The sequence below is a fragment of the Pseudorca crassidens genome, chromosome 4 (assembly GCF_039906515.1).
Source record: "Pseudorca crassidens isolate mPseCra1 chromosome 4, mPseCra1.hap1, whole genome shotgun sequence".
NCBI classification, from domain to species: domain Eukaryota; kingdom Metazoa; phylum Chordata; class Mammalia; order Artiodactyla; family Delphinidae; genus Pseudorca; species Pseudorca crassidens.
The window spans coordinates 142,970,574-142,990,993 of NC_090299.1; the positions used below are offsets into that span (position 1 = coordinate 142,970,574).

At 35.1% G+C, this 20,420-nt stretch overlaps 1 protein-coding gene across 3 annotated transcripts in view; it reads right to left on the minus strand.

Moving 5' to 3' along the window:
- Positions 1-20,420, minus strand: part of GRID2 (glutamate ionotropic receptor delta type subunit 2) — a 1,388,195-nt gene that overhangs the window by 653,549 nt on the left and 714,226 nt on the right. For all 3 annotated transcript variants that reach the window (XM_067736951.1, XM_067736950.1, XM_067736949.1), the window contains exon 4: positions 11,034-11,239. In XM_067736951.1, the coding sequence (XP_067593052.1) occupies positions 11,034-11,239 (206 nt within the window). The remainder of the gene's footprint in view (positions 1-11,033; positions 11,240-20,420) is intronic.

Below are 20,420 nucleotides of genomic sequence, written 5' to 3' on the forward strand. Positions count from 1 at the left end.
ATGTGCCTCAGGCAGGTGCGCCAAGAAACATGTTACAGTTTGAAATGCAATTAGGTATATGGATTAATTACTAAAATTCTCGGCTACTTACACTGGAAAATTATTGTTAGGGAACGTCTGTTAACAAATTTCTATATTCTCCTAATGGCTATTATTCTGAATTTCAGACAAATGTTTTTTAGATTTATATTTAATATAAACTCAACGTCTGGTCAACAAAACTTTCTGTGATGATGGAAATACTCTATATATGCTCTGTCCAATGTTTTCTGGGAGTCTGATAGAAATATAAAATCTCAGGCTCATACCCACAGAATCAGAATTTTCATTCTAACAAAAGTCTCCAGGAGGCTAGTGTGCACATTGAAGCTTGAGAAGCAGTAGTCAAGAGCAGTTCTCTACTTTCACGGACTTTTGTGTGCCAGTTACCCAAGGAGGTTTTTAAAAACACCAGTGCCTGCACTCCACAGCAGAAGTTATGATTTAGGGTTCTGGGATGGGATCTAGGTAAAGGTATTTTTGAAATTCCCCATAGACAGATCCATAGATATAAAAGTTGCATGCATTTAACATTGAATATGGATGGACAAATAGCTCTTCAGAAGTATGCATGTTTTTAACCAGCCACAGTACTTCACAATCTAAAAATATAATTAACATCATTTATATAAAAGTGCACAATTGTATGTTTAGTGCTGGTCATTGATCACATATGTCTTAGTCAACGGCAATTCTGGCACTTACAAGATGGAAATATTATTGAGAATTGTAGAGATAGGCCCAGGCCCAGTACTTCTCAAATTTTATTTGGGCTTAGGACGGTAAGAGTAACTTTTTATCAATTTAAGCACTTTCATGAAAAACAATTTATTTTCAGGGAGTCAAGTGAACCTGAGTTCAAGGAGTCGGTGGATCTGGAATTTAGTGAAATATCCAAAAATTTCATCTTATTTTTAAACGCATATATACATTTTCAAAATGCTAGGATGATGGGTTTATTTTATGGTCTTTGTTTTCAAACCAATTTATCTTGAAATAGAGCAACCTTCATAGAATAGGGGCTAGAGAATTTAGAAATACTCTAAGGTTTACAATTCTAAAAACAGTTATAGAGATGTAAAACATGCACTTTACTCATCAAGATCTGTGTCTCTGGAAATTGTGATTTCATTTGTACTGAAAGTTTGTGAGGTTTTTGTTTGTAGCTATAGGGAGCTCAGGTCAGATGCACCAAGAAGGGGTTTGGATCATGCTGAAAATTTGTTCCAGGAGTCTCAGCAAAGGCCAATCTGTATTTTTATGAAATACAGTCAGGTCCATGCCCCTTTCTGGACCCCATGTTTCCCAGCCTTCTAATCCTGACCCCTTTTAGCCCTGTTTGATGAAATTTGGCAATGGGTAGTCATTATTGCCATCTGTTTCCTCCACAAGTCCCATATGAGGTTGACCACCTGAACCTCTTAGATTAAATCAGCATTACTCTTTTGTTCTGAAAGTTCACATTCAGCATATCTAGTGGTCTTGTCCTATCAGTAATTAAATACTATCTTGTGAGTCACTGGAGTTCTAACAATTCCTTTCATTCCAAAAATTCCTTTACATGATAATGATAATACATTTCTGCAACCTATATATTTGAATATGTATTCAATGATTATTAAATATATATATATTATTCAATATATGTATTATATCTATCATAAGCACACACAGTAAAACTAAATCTAGTTAGTCCAAATATCCTGTCTATGCTTGACCCAAGACAACCTTAACATTCTCCTCAGCTTCACTAAGCTTTAAACACTTTTCTTTCTGACTCTAGGCTTTTGTGCTCCCTTTTCTTAGAGCATTTACTTTAGAACATTTGCAATTGTAAATTCTTTCTCTGCTCCCTTAAGATGTAAATCTTCTTCCAGCCTCTAGCTAGTTTTACAACCCAAGAATGTCTTTCTCAAGGACCTGGGAGCCATCCCTTTGAGATGTAATGATCAAGGAAGATAGAGTCTCTATCTCCAGATCTCTGTGGTTAGGTAGGAGTGTAACTTTGGTAAAGACCAATTACCGAACACAGATGGCCTAATCACATTGACCGAACTCCCCACCTTGTCCTCCAGTACTCTTCCCTAGCTCACCCCAGTGCAAAATCTCTTTAAAAATGATTTAATGGGAGTTAGGCAGACCAATTACTTCTTTGTCGTAAACAAAACTAGGATGATTTTTTTTACATGTATTGTGTGCCTGGAGAGGTAATACAGCATAGCCCACTCCTTAAGAATGGTCTAGACCTGGCTTTGCTCTTCCTTGCTGTGTGACCTGGGGCTACTTTCACAATCTCTTTTGTATCTCATTTTCCTTTTTTGTAAAATGAAGCCAAACACTTGCATCTACCTGTTACATTTGGTATGAGGATTAAATGTGTTAATATGTAAAACATGCATAGAGCAGTGTCCGGCACATAAGAAAAACTCAATAAATGTTAATTACTGCTGATGGCAACTACTTTACAATGTTCAGAACAAACTCGGATTTCTTGCCTCCAATTAGTTATGCCTTATCGTTTATGTATACAATTAATTGCTTTTTTGTGTTTTCATTTATCCTGTGCTAAAAATTTCGGGCAAACTGATTTGCCTCTCTGATGGCATGTCCAAAGACTATAATATAAACTTACCAGTTGAAGACTAGAGAGGTATTACTTGAAAACCAATTATACTCTTCCCCAAAAGGAATTAATGATGAACACTATTAGAAAACAGTAAAAATGTAAAAAATGATGACTAAGTTAACAGAAAATAAAATGCAAATAATCTACTTAATCTAGATGGACAAATGACTATACGTCATTCCTTTAATTTTTTATCTGTAGAATGAAGAAACTATTATACCCATCTCAATGGATTTTTTGAGGATTATACAAGATAACGTATAGAGTGATCAGCACAGTGTCAGACACCTGAAAAGAGTCCAGTAAATGCTGACTAGCTATTATTAGGGGAAAAGTAAAAAGCAGGTGTCATCTGCCAGCAATAAAAATTCCATGAGAACAAAATTTAGTTTTCCAACACTGAATAGTTCTATATCAGTGATTGTCAACCAGGGATGATTTTAATGCCCCCATCTACTCTTACTCTGTTTATTTGCTAACAGCCCCTTCATTATTCCCTTACAACCTTTTTTATTCCTCACACGACTTTAATAAAAATGTTTTTTCAAAGTTCACCAATGATCATCACATTGACAAATACGATAGCTTTTCCTTAGGACTACTGGGTTCCATTCTTTCATTTCCACCAAACACAGGCATGTCTCAATCTAGATGTTCCAGAATAACATCAAATTTATGACTGAAATTTTATTTATTGTATTATCTCAAAACCTGTTCATTTTCTTATGTTTCTGATTTCATAACATTCATTGAATGTTTCATTGAAACTCAGACTTGAAACAGGATCCATCTCTGTTCCCGTATCTCAACCTCATTTCACACACCTAATCAATTCCCAAGTCTATTAACATCATTTGCATTTTCTTCTTTATCCTGCTTTACAAACTTTCTACTAGATGTGAACATTGTTCTACACATTGTATGTACATTACACCAAATACAGCCTTCAAAATAACTCTGTGATTCAGGAATTACTCCGTTTTATAGGTGAGGAAAATAAAGCTAAATGATTTTAAGTGGCTTGGCCAGGGATACACAGCTAGTTAAGCAAAAACTGAATCCAAATTCCATGTTCATGCTGCCTTTGTAGCCTGCCCCCTTCTTTAGGTGTGACATTCAAAAGTTTTCACTTACCAGTCTAGTACAACCTTACTTCCCGATTTTGCATCCTAAAATTCTACTTCCTTTAGCCCATGTCCCCTGTCCCATTCAGCTCCTTTTAATTTTCCTTCTCAGTATCTTTATGCATGCTTTTCTTCATCATGGAAGGATGCCTGTCTACCAAATTGCCTTAAATCCAAATCCTAAATATAGGTTTCAAGTATTGACTTAGATGTTGCCTCATCAAGTAATATACATATTTAAAGTATTTCATATTTGAAATTAATGGACCCATATGTTCATATAACTTTAGTGTTGTGTTGGGTGGACACACATAAGTTTAATATTTGAATCCTCTTATGCTACAGTTTTGTGTATTCGATTAAAAATAGAGTTTGCTAGAATCTTAATTTTCTCTACCTGAACAGTTTATTTCCCTCCTATTTATCTGTATTAAAGTGAGAAAAAGTCTGAATAGAATTGTAACTTAGGGGTACCTGTTTACTTTTCAACAAAGCTTCATAGGGTGGCTACACCTTCAAATCTGATCCTGTGCAAATCTAAAATACTGATTTTGTCAGTAAGCACTTAAGGAATTGACTAAGTTCTGGGAAACTGATTCACACTAACCCAGGTTGGCAAATAGATTTAGACTCCAGTGCTAACTAAGATCCATTTGCCATGGCTGCCCAGAACAGCAGGGCAGAGTGCAGTGATCTATGTTTTGGTCTGGAAATGGAAAATAATGGTACTTGTAACATGTATTGCCGCAATATTTTGCCATTTATATACTACGCAAATTGACTAAAAACTGGCATACTGATTAAACTGCTAATTTATTTGTTTGCCACAAACATATCTCTCTAGTGATTAAATTCAGGGGCTCACCATTCTCCTAGCTTCCAAAGGTGATGTTGAGAATGGGAACAGAAACAAGGAGGTGCATAATTTTGAAATTATTTCACTCAGACCACAGTACGGCATGGTAAATTGTGCCTGGCATACTATAGAGAATACTTTTATATGTTGGCAAGTCCTTGCCTTCTAGGTCTCATGTCTTTCTTTTCTAAGCAATAATAGACAAACACTGCCAAATTCTAATCCTCAAATTTATCATTAGGTCTATTTTAACTAATCTCTTTGTTTTCGTTTTGTCCATATTACTTTATGGAGAGAAAACTCAATATAAATTTAATCACTCTTGGATTCAATCACATTCCAGACGTGCTTTGATAAGACTATAGTAAATTACAGAAAGAATTTCTTGAAGTAGCTAAGACTTCTCAGTACCTGATAACAAAAGAAATTTTGTTTTATTTTTAGGTCTGTGTAATCTTATACATTATCTACAAACTTCATTTGATTAAGTTTTGGATAGCAACTTTGTTTTCTTTATTTTCAATTCCATTTTGGAGTTGAGAAGAGTAACCTTCCTGTTTATTTTCTTGTGGTTTTATTATTTTGTACATTCTATGTTTACAACATTCCCCTTATTAATCTGTCTGTTCCTTTGAGGCTAGACCCATATATCTTTCATGATTGTATTCCTAGCAACATTAGCCACATTGTCTTGCACAGAATAGCTTTAAACATATTGTCTGAATGAATGAATAAATGAATACTGGATTAGAGAAGAATTTCAATTCCCTTGTCTTGAAGGTTGAAGCAACTGTGATTTTAGATTTCAAATATGAGTACAACCTTCACTTATGTTCAGGTTATTTCCTTGTTTAACTTCATTTAAATAAATAGAATAGAATTAAAATGTTGAACCCATCAAAAACCTGATAGAAAAGAAAAACTAGCAAATTAGACATTTCAAAGGCAAAAACTGTTAAACGACCTTTAGATTATGAGGAGAAATTAGTAGCAAACTGTTCACCAATATCAATACCCAAGTCAGGGGTCACTGGAAAGAGGTGAGTTGGATCTGAGTATACACAGTATGCTTCTATTCACATAAAGTTTAATATGAATCAGAACTAGTTTATTGTGTTAGAAGTCAAGATAATGGCTATACCTTCAAGGAGGTTACAACTGGGTGTTGCCTGGAAGGGGACTCTGGGAATGCTAGTTATGTTCTGACTCTTGATCTGGATGCATGGAAATTTGTTGCGTTGTACAGTTATGTGCACTATAATTATGTACATTACATTTCAATAAAAAGTGTACTTTAAAATGCATATCAATCATCTATGAACACAGTATTATTAGAGACTTTCATGCAATGAATATATTTTGGAAAAAATTATAGTCATACGTTCCTTTGTCTAGTATTATTACATTATCCTCATCTTAAAAACTGCACATTGCAGGGCTTCCCTGGTGGCGCAGTGGTTGAGAGTCCACCTGCTGATGCAGGGGACGCGGGTTCGTGCCCCGGTCCGGGAAGATCCCACATGCCGTGGAGCGGCGGAGCCTGTGCTCCGCAACGGGAAAGGCCACAACAGTGAGAGGCCCGCGTACCGCAAAAACAAACAAAAACAACAGTACATTGCATAATGTCTCCAAATAATTTCTTTTATTTTGGTAAAAATTGGGTTATTTGGATAGCTACTTGATAACTATCATAGTAATTTGAATATTCAAGGCTCTCTTTTGATGACTAGGAACCTTTCTATATCCCTTGAGACAAGATAACTTCACTTGTTTTCTAAACCTTCCTAAAGGCTTATTTCTGGTAAGCTGCTTACATATTTGAAGTAAGTAACTTTGCCTTTTTGTTGTTTGACAGGATCAAAGTTCTCTGGGATATAGTACAATGGAATGAAAGCTATTCCATAAAGTATGTTTTAAGGAATAAAAGATAATACCCTTTTCTTATTGCAGAATAAAAGGATTTCATGTAACAGTAGGGTTCCTTTCTGAAAATTTGAAAAAAAATGTAAATAGGCAATAATATTTATTATCATATAAGTAATAAAACTTCCCATTTTCAAAGAATTGATTTTTCTTATCAAACTGGAAAACTAAAAGTTAAGACCCAAAAGTTCTAATGCATGTAGCCTTTCTGGAAATGGTTTAACTGACATAGCATCCAATGCAACATTTTCCTATACAAAAAATATTGTTTTCCAAAATATCATCCTAATCCATATTTAAATCAAACCATGTGAGCACTCTTTTTTCACCGTATTCATTTCAAGGACACTTATGGGTACATTGTGATAACAATTTTCCACCGATATCACAGCAGGTTGATTTACTCAGCTGCACATAACTGCAGTATTTTTCTTAAAGCTTTGAAATCTTGAATGAGGGGTGGAGAACTAACTGTAGACATGTAATATATTAAATTTCTAAGACTTGAAAGGGAGCATAATTAACTCAATGCCACATAATTGTTCCAGGGACAGAAAAAAAGAGGCAAACAGAATTGATATGCCCCTTTTTTCCCCTTAGCAATTAAATAACAATGCTAAGTGAGCAATTTCTTTTTTAAGACTCATTCTTTTGACTTAATATTTCCCTCGAATATTTTAAAAACTTTCCATGCCAACTTATAAAATGTAGGAAGCAGTGAAGCTGGGAATTCTGTTATTCCCTCTCTTTGAGCAGAATTTCTCCCTTCCTCCTCTCCCTCTCTTTGGTGCTTACAGAACCTGTCTCTTTGACCTCATCATAATCTTTAGTTCCTCTCTCTTTCCCATTATCCCAATCCATCAGTTCTTTTCTAGCTTCATTTGCCTTTCTATCCATCATGTAATCCACTGTAAGTCATTTCTATATCTCTTAGGACCTGACAATCACGTACCCCTTTGACTGGCTGCCAACTTACTTTATCAGTTTCAAACTTTGAGTGTCCTCTACCGTCCACTATCAGCACTAGCTGCAAAGATATTGAACGTGGCTGGAGGAAGTTAGGGAATAATACTGATTAGAGCTAGGGAGGCTTTTAATTTTCTCAATTGAAAATTTGGAATTCAGACAAAATGTTATATGTTGTACTTTCCAAATCTAAAATGTCATGGTTCGATATATTGTTTCTTCAAAACTATAACAATCATTCTTTAAAGTATCTTTTGTCTGTTAATCTCTAAAAATCTGAAAGAACATCCTGGAACTTCCAACTGAAAAAAGTCAAACGGGATCATCTCCAAAACCCCAATACAATATAAGGGAATGAACAGATATATAAACCAATGACCATGAGGAAAAAGGGACAGAAGCCATCAGAAAAGTGTTTTTAAATAAATTACTGAGGGACTTCCCTGGCAGTCCAGTGGTTAAGACTTTGCCTTCCAATGCAGGGGTGCAGGTTCAATCCCTGGTCGGGGAGCTAAGATGTATATGTATATGTACATGTAGATGTACGTGTATATGTGTAGGTGCATACCTGGAATGCCACACAAGACACATTGCCTCCTGAGAAGAAAATCAGGTGCTTAAGGAACAATAACAGGAGGTTATCCTTCTGAACCTTTTAAATCTTGAACCATGTGAATGCATAGTGTATTCTAAATACCAATTAAATTTTAAACATTAGGGCTTCCCTGGTGGCGCAGTGGTTGAGAATCCGCCTGCCGCTGCAGGGGACACGGGTTCGTGCCCCGGTCCAGGAAGATCCCACATGCCGCGGAGCAGCTGGGCCCGTGAGCCACAACTACTGAATCTGCGCGTCTGGAGCCTATGCTCCACAACAGGAGAGGCCACAACAGTGAGAGGCCCGCTCACCGCCATGAAGAGTGGCCCCCGCTTGCCGCAACTAGAGAAAGCCCTTGCACAGAAATGAAGACCCAACACAGCCAAAAATAAATAAATAAATAGATAAATAATAAAAATAAAGGAATTCCCTTTAAAAAAAAAAAAGACAAGCTCTAAAAAAAAAAAAGTAATTATTTTTGAAAAGAATAATTGGAGGGAGAAATAGGTGGACCAAGGGACTCTTGCTTTTTATTATAAAACCCTCGGTTGTATTTGATTTTTAAAACTATGTCCATCTCTCTCTCACACACACACATGTGCACACACAGTGAATTTTTATTTGCCTATCATTGTCTGCCTAATACAGTCTTATTCATTTTTCATGATTCTGGTAAAGCAAACTTTCTGTGAAAGTTTTCCTGACGCCAGCCAAACTCCTGCAGAGTTAGTCAGTTCTCCTATGGGATTCCAGAGCGTCATCTGCCTGTCATTATTATACTATTTTTCTTTCATATTTTATTATTTAGTTACATGCTTGCCTCCTCCACTAAACTAAGTGTTCCTCTAAGTCAGGAACTATTCCACGTCTCCAGACCTCCGGTGCTGTCTGTCTTTTGGATTTGCTGCTGCTTGCCTTTGAATGAACTGCATCTAGGACTTAAGGAGTCAGCCTATTCTCTAAGTGGGGAAATGTTCCTAGAACTCATGGGAGAGCAGAAGCAAGCTGGGAAGTATTTGAGAACAGCTAATGGAGCAACAGGAACCACTACACAGGTCAGAGAAGAGGACAGCCAGCTTAGGATAGGGAAGGCAGGTGGGTTCACATTCTTTCTGTCATTCCTCCTCGCCGCTTGAGACCATAAAATAAACTTAGTCCACAGTTTAAAGACAGAAAATCAGAAAGACAAAGTGAATGGGGGGAAAAATGGTGGCTTGGTAGAGGAAGGGAGATAAGTCTCTCAGGAAAATCACAAAGATAGATTTATGTGTTTGAGAACAAAGTGGAAGCAGTAGATTGTTACAAGTATCAAAGTTCAGAGTCAAGGATGGGGGCCACAGCATGTGCTATGTGTCAGGTATACACTATGCGCTAGAAAAAATGATCCAGAAGTTACCGTTTCTTAAACATCTACTAGGTGCTAGTCCCCCAGCCACCCCTTTAAGGCTTTTTATATCTCATTATTCTGTGTTACAAATATAATAAGCTGAAATCAATAATTATTCCCATTTTACGGGTGACAAAATGGAGGCTCAAAAATGTTAAGTAATTGGCTGACATCATGTGATCAGAAAGTGGCTGAGATGGACTTGTACTTGTCTGTTAAATACCATTTATTTTGTGAATTCCTACTCATGATACTAAGTCTGGTTCAAATGTGCCTTCTCAATGAAGCCTTCTCTGATCTTTCTAACCAAAAATGACTATAGATGCTTCAACTTTATTTCTTGTAATTTTAAGATTCCAACGTATATTACATTTCTTTGTATATTTGCCTTCAATCTTCCAGCAGATTTTGTGTTTCTTGAAGGAAAGAACAAGCTCCTGTAGAATTGAAAATATTCTTTCTATTGTGGAAAAATCCAGTGGTTCAATGAGATTCTCTGAGTTATTTGCTGGACTTAGAAAGGTCAAAGTTCTATATTTGTCCCTAAACTGCATAACAAAGTTTTCAATTAAAATTTTAAAAATGTATCATTGATATTTTCCAAAGTTTTATTCTTATTAGTGATTTATATTCTGCTTCAATGTCCCTGATACCAATTATATTATAGAGTGTCAAAGAATTTTTAACACATTCCTAATTTGGAAGCTTTACAGCAGTACTTTGCAAGCTAAAGAAAGCATAATGGAGAGGTGAAGAAAAAAGTATTAGTAAAATAAAGTCATGAAAAATTTTAAAACTAATAATAAAACCCATGTGAAAGTATGTAATGTCATGATCAGTTCTAGCACTACATAAAATTAAAAATTTGAAGGCAAACTTACTTAACAATAATCTTTTGTAAGGCAGCACCAAAGATTTTAGAATATAGAGATTAAAAAGTCTTAATTGTATTTTCACAAAGTTTCAGAGCTTCTGGCCAAATGAACAGATACAATTAAAATTTTGAGGGTCCAGCATCATAAAATGTACAGTGGTCATCACTTTGCAGAGTTTCAGACAATTTTAATTATTTTTCTTGGTACAGAGTTCACAGAGCAGAAGTAAATATGCTATATGTTTTTGTAAAAGGAATCATGTTTAGGCAACAATAGCTTAATTGAAGTAAATCTTTTCTCAGAAGTAAAATTTTAACTTGCATAAAAGTTTTAAGTACTAGTTAGACAACTTGTTAAATCCACTCAGGTAAACAGCACTTTTAAATCCCCATAAGATTTCTTAAAATCATCCTGGCTATGTGCCTAAATACATATAAATACAAAGCATTCTTAGCAATTAACTGGACCGTACGGGGTAAATGTGATGAGCAAGGAATTCACTGTGCTACCTCAATTAGTGCTAATGAGAGTTGTGTAGTTAATTCCCTCACGCTGCTCTTAATTTTCATCTCCTCTGTGGAGTCTACTCCAAAACATTTAAATTTTACACCCTATTCCCAGCCCATGACAATTTTTACTTACCTCAGTAATGAAGGCTTTGGCTGTGGCAGGATTCATAACAAGGATGGCTCGCCTAAGAGTGTCTCGATAGCGATTCAATTCCTCTATTCTCATGGTATCAAAGAGAGTGGTGATCATTTTATTGATGTTGTTTTCTACCTTCTGAAGTGCAACATCCATCCCCTGCTGAGACACTTTGTCCAAAAACTCCTGTATTCCACGGATATCTAGGAACATCAAAAGCCCATCAAAATGTGAATTACAGCACAGAAGGGAGAGAAAAGTTATTTCACTTACATCATAATAGTTTATTGTTCTACACTGTAGGCTGTTTAAACTTCTAATTGAGGAGCTGATGGAACTCTCAAATATGTTTAAGGTTGAGAAAAGACGATTTAAGGTGTTTATGCGAAAAATGTAGGGATTGTTATTTTTTAAATTAATTTTTCTCCACTGAGCATTCTAAATTATCTCACCTCTGGAAGATGTTAGAACAGAGTACAGGGAAGTGATGGGGAAGATCCTCACTTCCCTAAAGCAAATGTGAGATAAGAAAGTACATTCCTTATTTTTCCTCAGTATTAAAGAGTGATATTAACCTCAGGCAAAACATGAATGTCGTTATGGCTGATGAATCTGAATCAAGATTACTACCATTTCTTAAAATAGGCAACGATATCACTAAACTTGACATTTTCAATCTTACTTGAAAGATGGTTTTGCGAGGTTATTTTCAAAGGGTCTCAGGTCACTTAGACCACAAATAAAACAGCTACATTTTTGCCTGTTTTATGAGTACTATCTCCTTAGCTCAAATCTGGCCAACTTGGTAGAGATTAGTTTTTTTCCAGGAGTATGGGAATGTACTTTGCGTGTAAAACATAAATTTTAACAAAATATTCACACACCCATTCCAAAATAAAAAAATTTCTGAAAGATTATCAAATAAAAAATTGTGTCCATTTCACATCTAAATAAGGAGGGTAAAATACAGTCTAAATAAAATGTTTATAAACTTGTATTTTGATGTATATTTAAGTAACAATAAGTGCCTGAAATGTTACAAATATTTTTCCTAGTGCCACATTGGCTGCTTATAGAAGAAGGGATCTAAACATTGATAAATATGATTGGAAGATGTACCCAGCACAATACAATCTTAATATAACAGATTGCTTTGACTATAAAGTACTGTTTATTTTTCTGTATATGCTCATGACATAAAATGTTAAAAGGGAAAAAACTAGTGAAAGATAAGGAGTGAATGAAATTGTAGGTTGCTTATTATGAATGGACTATATCTCAAAATTCCTTAATGTGCAAGACCGCAGGCATGTAAAATTTACCTCTCAAGGACAATAACAAGGTCATGTGTTTTTCAAGCAATATATAAGCCAATAAGTAAGAAACAGTCACAAATTTAGAAACTAACATTTGCTCATAAACAAAGTTTATATTTGCAAGTTTATAAATTAATACTAATAATTTTAAAATTTGCTTTCTTCTTATGATCTGTTTTATTTTAAAACAATTACTATGAACACTATATGTCTAGTTATCTGATGACTCTCAAACTCTTCAGAATAGATAACTGTATAAATTCTACCTTACATTCCTTATTCCTAATTAAATTATAAACCCAGGATGTCAGCATCACAGTAGCTTAAAAGAACAAAGACTCATCTAGAGCAGAACAAGAGATAAAAGAGCTGGAATAATAAAGGTATTATGTACTCATTAAATATCCAGGTCAGAAAGTTCCTAAGGATGTAAGGTATTCAAGCATGGATTAAACAAAGGATTAGATCTGATGAAATTTAGCAGATACAGGTAGACATATAACAGGACTATGTTCGCACTCAAGCAAGCCTTCTCAAACTTTGCTGTGAATCAGAATAGCTTGGAAATCTTATTAAAAATGCAGAAGCCTGGACCCTACCCCAGAACCAGTATGCCTTTAAACTATGTGTCAGAGCAGATCCTTGATTGTGAATTGTAAGCTGTTGTTTCTTTAGTATGAATCACTTAAAAGTGCAGCTAAATATGACAGAAAAAAACAAAAATAAATTGAAATAGAGATGTTCAGAAAACACAGTGTGACCAGAGCATAAGACTCCAAATTACTTACACTCTTAACTTTGAGAAAAAAACCTGTTTCAAAAAAAAATTGTTGAAACAAATTATTGACATTATCGCCTGTCACCAATGCTATGTGCTCAGAATTCAACAGTGAATACCCTTCCCCACATTGAGAAAGGCAATAAACAGGTAAACAAAGTAACAATTCACACTACGTGCTGGAAAGGAAACAAAGGTGGGAAGAAGGACCTATTTTAGTTAGAATACTCAAGGAGGTCTCCTCTGGAAAACTGGCATTTAAAGTGTGATCTAAAGGATGAGAAAACATTGCCCAGGCAAGGGGACAGGATGAGAGGACAACAGCTAGGGAAGATGCCCCGAGGCAGTGAAGAGCTTGTGTTTGAAGTACCTAAAGATTTCTGTGTGGCTGTAGTCCAGCTAGCCAGGGGGAGGGCAGAGTTAGGTGAAGCTGTGTGGAGAAACTTCAGATCATGTGGATCCTGGTGAGACACAGAAAGAGGTTTCGATTTTATCCTAAATACAGTTTTAATCTCTTGAAAGTTTTAAGTAGAGGATCTGACTAAGTAGATGATGGGCTATGTGATCATTCAAATTGAGCTTGTAAGTGATTTTCCCTTCATTTAAAACAGCATGACTTTTTTAGCTTTTATATTTGACCAGAAATTAAGTACTATATGTATTGTTACTTGGCCAGAAAAGTGATGTAATAAAAGATTGCTATTATGTCTTTGCTTCCTTAGTCTGCAGTTCTGGTTATCACTGCCTAGGTAAGTGATTATAAAGTTTTTGAAAATTTTTCTGATCTACAAATGAAGAAATATTTATCTTATAGATGTCTTGCAAGATTAATTAGTGAGGGTGATGGTGTGTGTGTCTGCCTGGGAAATCCATTGTAGAGTCTAACACATGGTAGGTGCTATTATTGTTAACAACAGTGCACAATTGCCTGTTAAGGGTCCACCCACTCCTCCCCCCACCAATAGGACAGAATTGCCTAAAATTTACTGATGGACAGTTACCCAAAATAGCAAGTATAATGTTTTAGACTCTTGGAATGCAGGAGTTAAATAAACAATAATAGTTTTGCTTATTTGTGAATAACACCAAACACTCATGATATACAGCAATTGTAAGTCTGATGTGAAAAGGATCTGAATCATGCTATTAGCTGCACTGTGGAAAAGTCATTAAAAGAGAGAGTGGATCTTTGGCTTTGTCAGTTCATGAGTCTGATCAACTATCACAATTATTCAGCTACATTACCTGCTTAACTGTTAGTTGGAAAAAATGAGTAAAATGCCACAGGTTACAGAAAGTAAAAAGATAAGAGGTGATGCCTGACATCATAAAGCTTCCAGGCCTGTGGGTGTTACTAGATGTTACTCATTGGTAACAGAAAGTTAAACAGAAGTTTCAGTTGTTCCCAGTGATTATGAATTCTACTGACCAGATAATTATAATAACAGCAAGTTAACTCATTAACTAAGTTATTAAACACAAGATTAGGACAAAAAGCAGAAGTCTTTTTTCCCCTGGGCTCTATAAAGGAACTTGTGGTAGCAGAATACGACCTCCCAAAGGTGCCCAAGTCCTAATCCCTGGAGTTTATGAATAGGTTAGGGTTACAAAGCAGAGAGGAATTAATGCTCCAGAGGACATTAAGGTTGTCAATCGCTTGACCTTAAGACAGGGAGACATCTCCTATTAATTTGGTGGGACTAGTGTAATCACAGCGTCCTTAAACTTCAAAGAGGGAGGCACAAGAGGAGAGTCGAAGGGAGAGCTGATTACTGAAGAATGTGCTGAGCCTTTTGGGAAACTTCAGAGATGACTATTGCTGGCTTTGTGGATGAAAGAAGGAGACCTTGAATGAAGAAATGTGGACGGTCCCTAGAAAAGGCAAGAAAATGGGTTCTCCCCAAGAACCTTCAGAAAGGAACACAGCCTTGCTTACTTCTTGATTTTAGCCCACTGCAATCCCATGTCAGACTTCTGATTTACAGAATTGTAAAGTAATAATTTGTACTGTTTAAGCCTCTAAATTTGTGGTCACTCATTATACCAGCAATAGAAAACTAATAGAGAAGTATAGTTTAGTCCTTAGGCTGGCATTTTTCAAATTATTGTCTACTGAATTTTATTTTAGAATCATTTGGAGGACTTGTCCAAAAGGAAGATTTCTTAGCCTCATCCCATTCCTATGGAATCAGAAATTCTCATGATAAGACCCAGAGATTTTAGCACCTAGTAATTTTTAAGAGATCAGTTTGGGAACCAAGCCTCCAATTTCTTAACCTTCTTTCTGTCACAGTGTCCTCTGAGAAAATCATGAAGATTATGGATCCCTTTTCTCCCCAGTAAATGTACATACCCAAAACATTCTGCACACTGCCTAGATCATGGTCTAATCTGTTTGCTTCCCTTAAGGGCGTTATTGGAAAACCTGAAGTAGTATAGTCACTGCCCGTAATGGTTGTTTTTCTATCCATTCTATATAAGAAGGTATAGATACTCAACATGTTAACTAGTAGTGTGTATTACATCTTATTTAAATAGAGAAACATTTAAAATAAAAATATTAAGAAACTTATAAATACCTTCCTTGATAACCTTTAAGTACTTTCAGCTATTATTTAGACTAACTCTAGCTGTCTTCCAGGCCCAATAAAAATATCGTAAACTGTAGTAGATTGGGTTCCCAGGGAAGTGGAGTCTAAGTTAGAGACTGGAGAATAGGAAGTTTATTAAGGAATACTCTAAGAAATAACACTTGTGCAACAAAGGGAAGGGAACAAGGGTCAGCAGAGAGGGAGCTGTGATGCATATCTCAACAGAGGACTGCACAGAGCTCTGGAAGTGTTATCCCAAGTTAGGGCTGGTGGAAGGAGGGGTTTTATAATCCTGCATAGACTTTGGTCCATGGCTTTCTTCAGCTGAGGGAATTTGGGTGGCACAAGACAGAATGCACTGGAAATTTTCCTTATATTTATAGAGTCAAAGGTGGTTGTTTTGATTTTCAGGGTAATTTGACATGAAAAGTCTTATAAGTCATTTCTAGTCAATATCTCATCTTTATTTTTTTAATTTTTAAAATTATTTTATTTTTATTATTGGGGGCATCTTTCTTTTTTAAAACAACTTTTTATCTAGGGGAAAACATACTACACTTGATGTCAGAAAACCAGGTTTGGATCCTTACTTTGCTACCCACATAGCCGTGTGAACTTAGAATCAATTTCATAGGTGATGTCTGTCGTTTTTACCTTCCCAGTATTTTTTCTCCTTTATTCAAATAACAAAACCTCATTTTTCATTTAAGAAACAAACCTGGACCCATCTCTGTGTTCTACATGTGCACAACCTTCTATATTCATTACCGGATGGTCATGTGTCCCAGGACAGTTAAATGTGAGTTCTCCATATCTTTGGCCTAAGTAATTAGTTCACAGATAGTCACAGGATTCAAAGAAAGACTGAAATTTGATATATGGATAATGAAAAAGAAATGGTCATTCTTTTGTATCACAAGTTGTAATGATGCAGTTTTGGAATTGAGAGAGCCAGTGTGTCTAGTGAGAAGCTGAGAATGCAGCCAACGAGTGAAGTGAAACAAAGGCCAGGTAGCTATTTCTTAGACTTCCCAACTACATGAGTCAATCGAAAAACCATTTTTTCTTTTTTTGCTTACCTAGTTTGAAATGAGCTTCTGTCACTCACAAGAGAAAGGGTATTGACTAATACATAGTCTTTTGATAAACATCTGGTAGTTTGGGAATGAAGGTAAAGGCACAGTTTCTGTTCTTGAAGTGCATCCAGTTTAGTGGAGGGAATAACAATTTAAACAACTAATTGTTTTAATGTGATTAATGCCAATGAAAGAAATGTAACAAAGGAATGGAAGCTTAGGAAAACAGCTAATCACACTTTATCAATGCAAAAAGAAAATTATATCACCTAATTACTGGGTTATTCTAATAAAAGGAAATAAGGGGTGTGAAATATTAAAGCAGTTTGTAAACTGCAAATTTCTATGCAATGTGCATTTTCATTATCAAGACTTTATTAACCCAGTCAATTGTCCCACTTGTTCTTAATTTTCTTCTGTTCTCTTTTTCTATGGAAAAATGGAAAACAAACAGACAAAAATCACAATAAGGACTAAAAGTTGATCTAGGTACTACCTTTATAAATTGATATTCTAGCAACCATCAATTTTTGTGATATCTGATTTTTGTTACCTAGTTAGACCAACTTCCTGCAACTGCTCTCCAAGAGGTAATGGCTGATTGAAACACAATGATTCGTTTTATTAAATTGTGTAGAATAATGACTTTATTATGATCACTAATGTAAGACTAAATTTAATATCTCTACTGAAAATGGCTTATAATGTAATTAGATTAAGGTAGAAAACTCCTAGGCGATATTAGGATCTAATGCATAACCACGTTTCTAAACAGACCCCAAACCAGAAATGTGATATTTTACTGTTCATTCTAAATCAGTAGTCAGCATCTAAATAGATCTCTTTGGAATCTAGTCTCTGCTTACTATGTGCCAAGCATGAGCAAAACAATCCCTGCCCTCAATGAGCTTGTTATCTACACATATGGTGATAACATAGACCCTATTATAGATAGAAGAATCTTACAATACTACTCATTTTCCAAACTGTCGTTGCAACTTAAATTTAGTGGCATTCTCTGGAATACATCAAACAGTAATTCTCAGTCTGATCATTGTATTTGAATGACACTTTTAAAATGCTGAATTTGGTAGGAAAAAAGATTTGTCACTGAGGCTTTGTAGGTCTGATTATTTTTTTTTCCTTCTACTCATCTCTCTCCCTCATTTGAGTAGATTAGGCACATTTAATCATTTTTGATCACTTAATGCATTGAAAACCTCACTTAGCAGGAGACCTCAGTACTTCATTCAGTCAATCTTGGTGTTTCTGAAATTATGACAGAATGCTAAGCTTTAAATTAATATTTAGAATCTTGTGAATTTTTTTTAGATAAAAAGAAATACATCACACTACTGGACACATGAGATACATCATGAAGTTGAATGGACTTTCCCAACATATGAATGGCAAAGCATAATCTACAATTGCCTTGTTTCCTCAGGGGAAAAAAGGCTTTTAACCATGGAGTGATTTAAAAATTTTTGTTCAGAAAAACCCTTACTTCTAAAGGGATTTGAGTCGTTAATTATTTCCTTGTCATTTGTGATGTATTTAGAAAATAATAATAATAATGTGCTGTATGAGATTTTAAGGTGACACAGGCCAGCAATAGGGATCCACTGAGATTTTCTATTTGATAAGAACTTGTGATTTTAACATTAGATCATAATGTTACATCATGAAAGTCATTTTTACAGTAATGCTAATCAATATTTTTAGAATATTTTACTGATGAACAAATCCAAAATAGTAGAATATAGCATTTTTACCTACTGACATAATATATACTAATGAAAACAAAATAGTTCTATAAGATGCTTGGATTAATTATATGCTTACTGATGTACATTGAAGTGAATGAGATAACTGAAAGCTGGAAAGTAGCCAAATGAGGAATAAATCACTTTAAGACTGTCTAGAGAGACAGTTAATAATATTATAGTCATCAGACATTTAAAAACACCCTCAGGGTAATTATAAACATTTGCAATAAATCAAGAGGAATGTGTCCATTTTGTTAAACCTACATCAAGTCTGCATGGAATAAATACTGTGATTCCTAGGAATGCATTCATGCTGATGTCCATCCAATATTCATTTCAAAGAGTTCTACCATATGACAATTTAATTGTAAGGAAAGGGTGATGTACTGAAGGGTAGTGCTTAAGTACTTCAGGTCATTCAACTATGTACTGACACTTAATTTGGGATCATTAAATCAGTGCTTGCAGAATGCAATGGATTCCATATATAATCCATTCATTAATCCTTAAATTTGAATTTATTTCTTTGTTTTCATGCATATGGATGTCAAAAAGTAAATATTTCTGTACATAAAGAGAAATACATTTTCATTTAGTCTTTTCCATGCTAAGATATTCTATCAAAACCTGTTATGTATGTTTAGGTCTCTGATTTTCAGAAATACCTAGTTTAACAAATTATAGTTGATATTTACATATGGCCAAAAGTCTTAGTGTAAAATAGAAAAGACTATTCTGAAATCTTAAGAAAAATGTCAGAAAGGCTAAGAACATAAAATAAGTCTAAACTGACCAAAGCAAACAAAAACAAACAAATTGAACTAATGAAGAGTATATTTTAAAAGCAGTTTAAAATGGTGAATTATAGAGACAAATATTTATAATTTTAAACATCTAAATTATAATTTAATAACATTAAATTTAAAAATTAAATTAATAAGATTAAAATAATCTAATCCATATTTTTTTCTTATAAGCAAAGTTTCTTTCGAGCTGACAAGGAAAGCACATGTGTCCACGTATGCCTACCCTTCACCCAGAGGGTCATCATGTAACTCAGGCTGGTGCCAGAGAGCCCACCATGCCCCTGAACAAATTATTTGGTTCCAGAATAAGCACAGGACCCAAAGAGAGCCTGAGATTTTATATGTGGATAAATAGCCATATGTCTGATATTGATGTATGGACAAAGAAGGGAAAGGGCCTTTTTCTAGTATAATAATCTGTAAGAATATGCTTGAAGTCACCAATGCCATCTGTCTAGCTTGAGAATGAAGCACATACATGAACTGAAGTAGAGGTGAGGCTATGGTAAGAGGGTATATTTGACTACTTTCAATTAGTTCTTGTCTCTATGTCATTACTGTTACAAGCTGCTTAGATCCCTATCATCAAATTACCCCTCCAGGCTCCATAACTGCACCCATAGAATAAATCTACAAATAGGTTCATTCCAATATTAAGCTGTGGAACCAATATTTGTTTAGGCAAAGGAAATTAAATAACCCCAATAGCTCTTTAGGTGAAATGCACATCAACTTTTCTGCTTATGTCACTCTTGTAAATCAGTTCTATTCAGCCCATCCATCCCTGAAATTCAACTTTTCTTTCAATATTCTCAGAATAGAAACCTCCCATTAAAGCAATCTATATGTTTTTATTCTATTTTAAAGATCACCCACTTCTATAACTTTCTGGCTTCTGTATATTGTCAGTTCCAAGACGCCTTGATTCTGGAATCTAGTTGCTGGCTGTTACGTTCAACTAATTCCTTGCTTAGACCTCTCTGATAGTGAGCCTGCCTTGACTACTATCAGCTGCTTCTAATGAGGCTTCCTGGATATTGTATTCCACCTA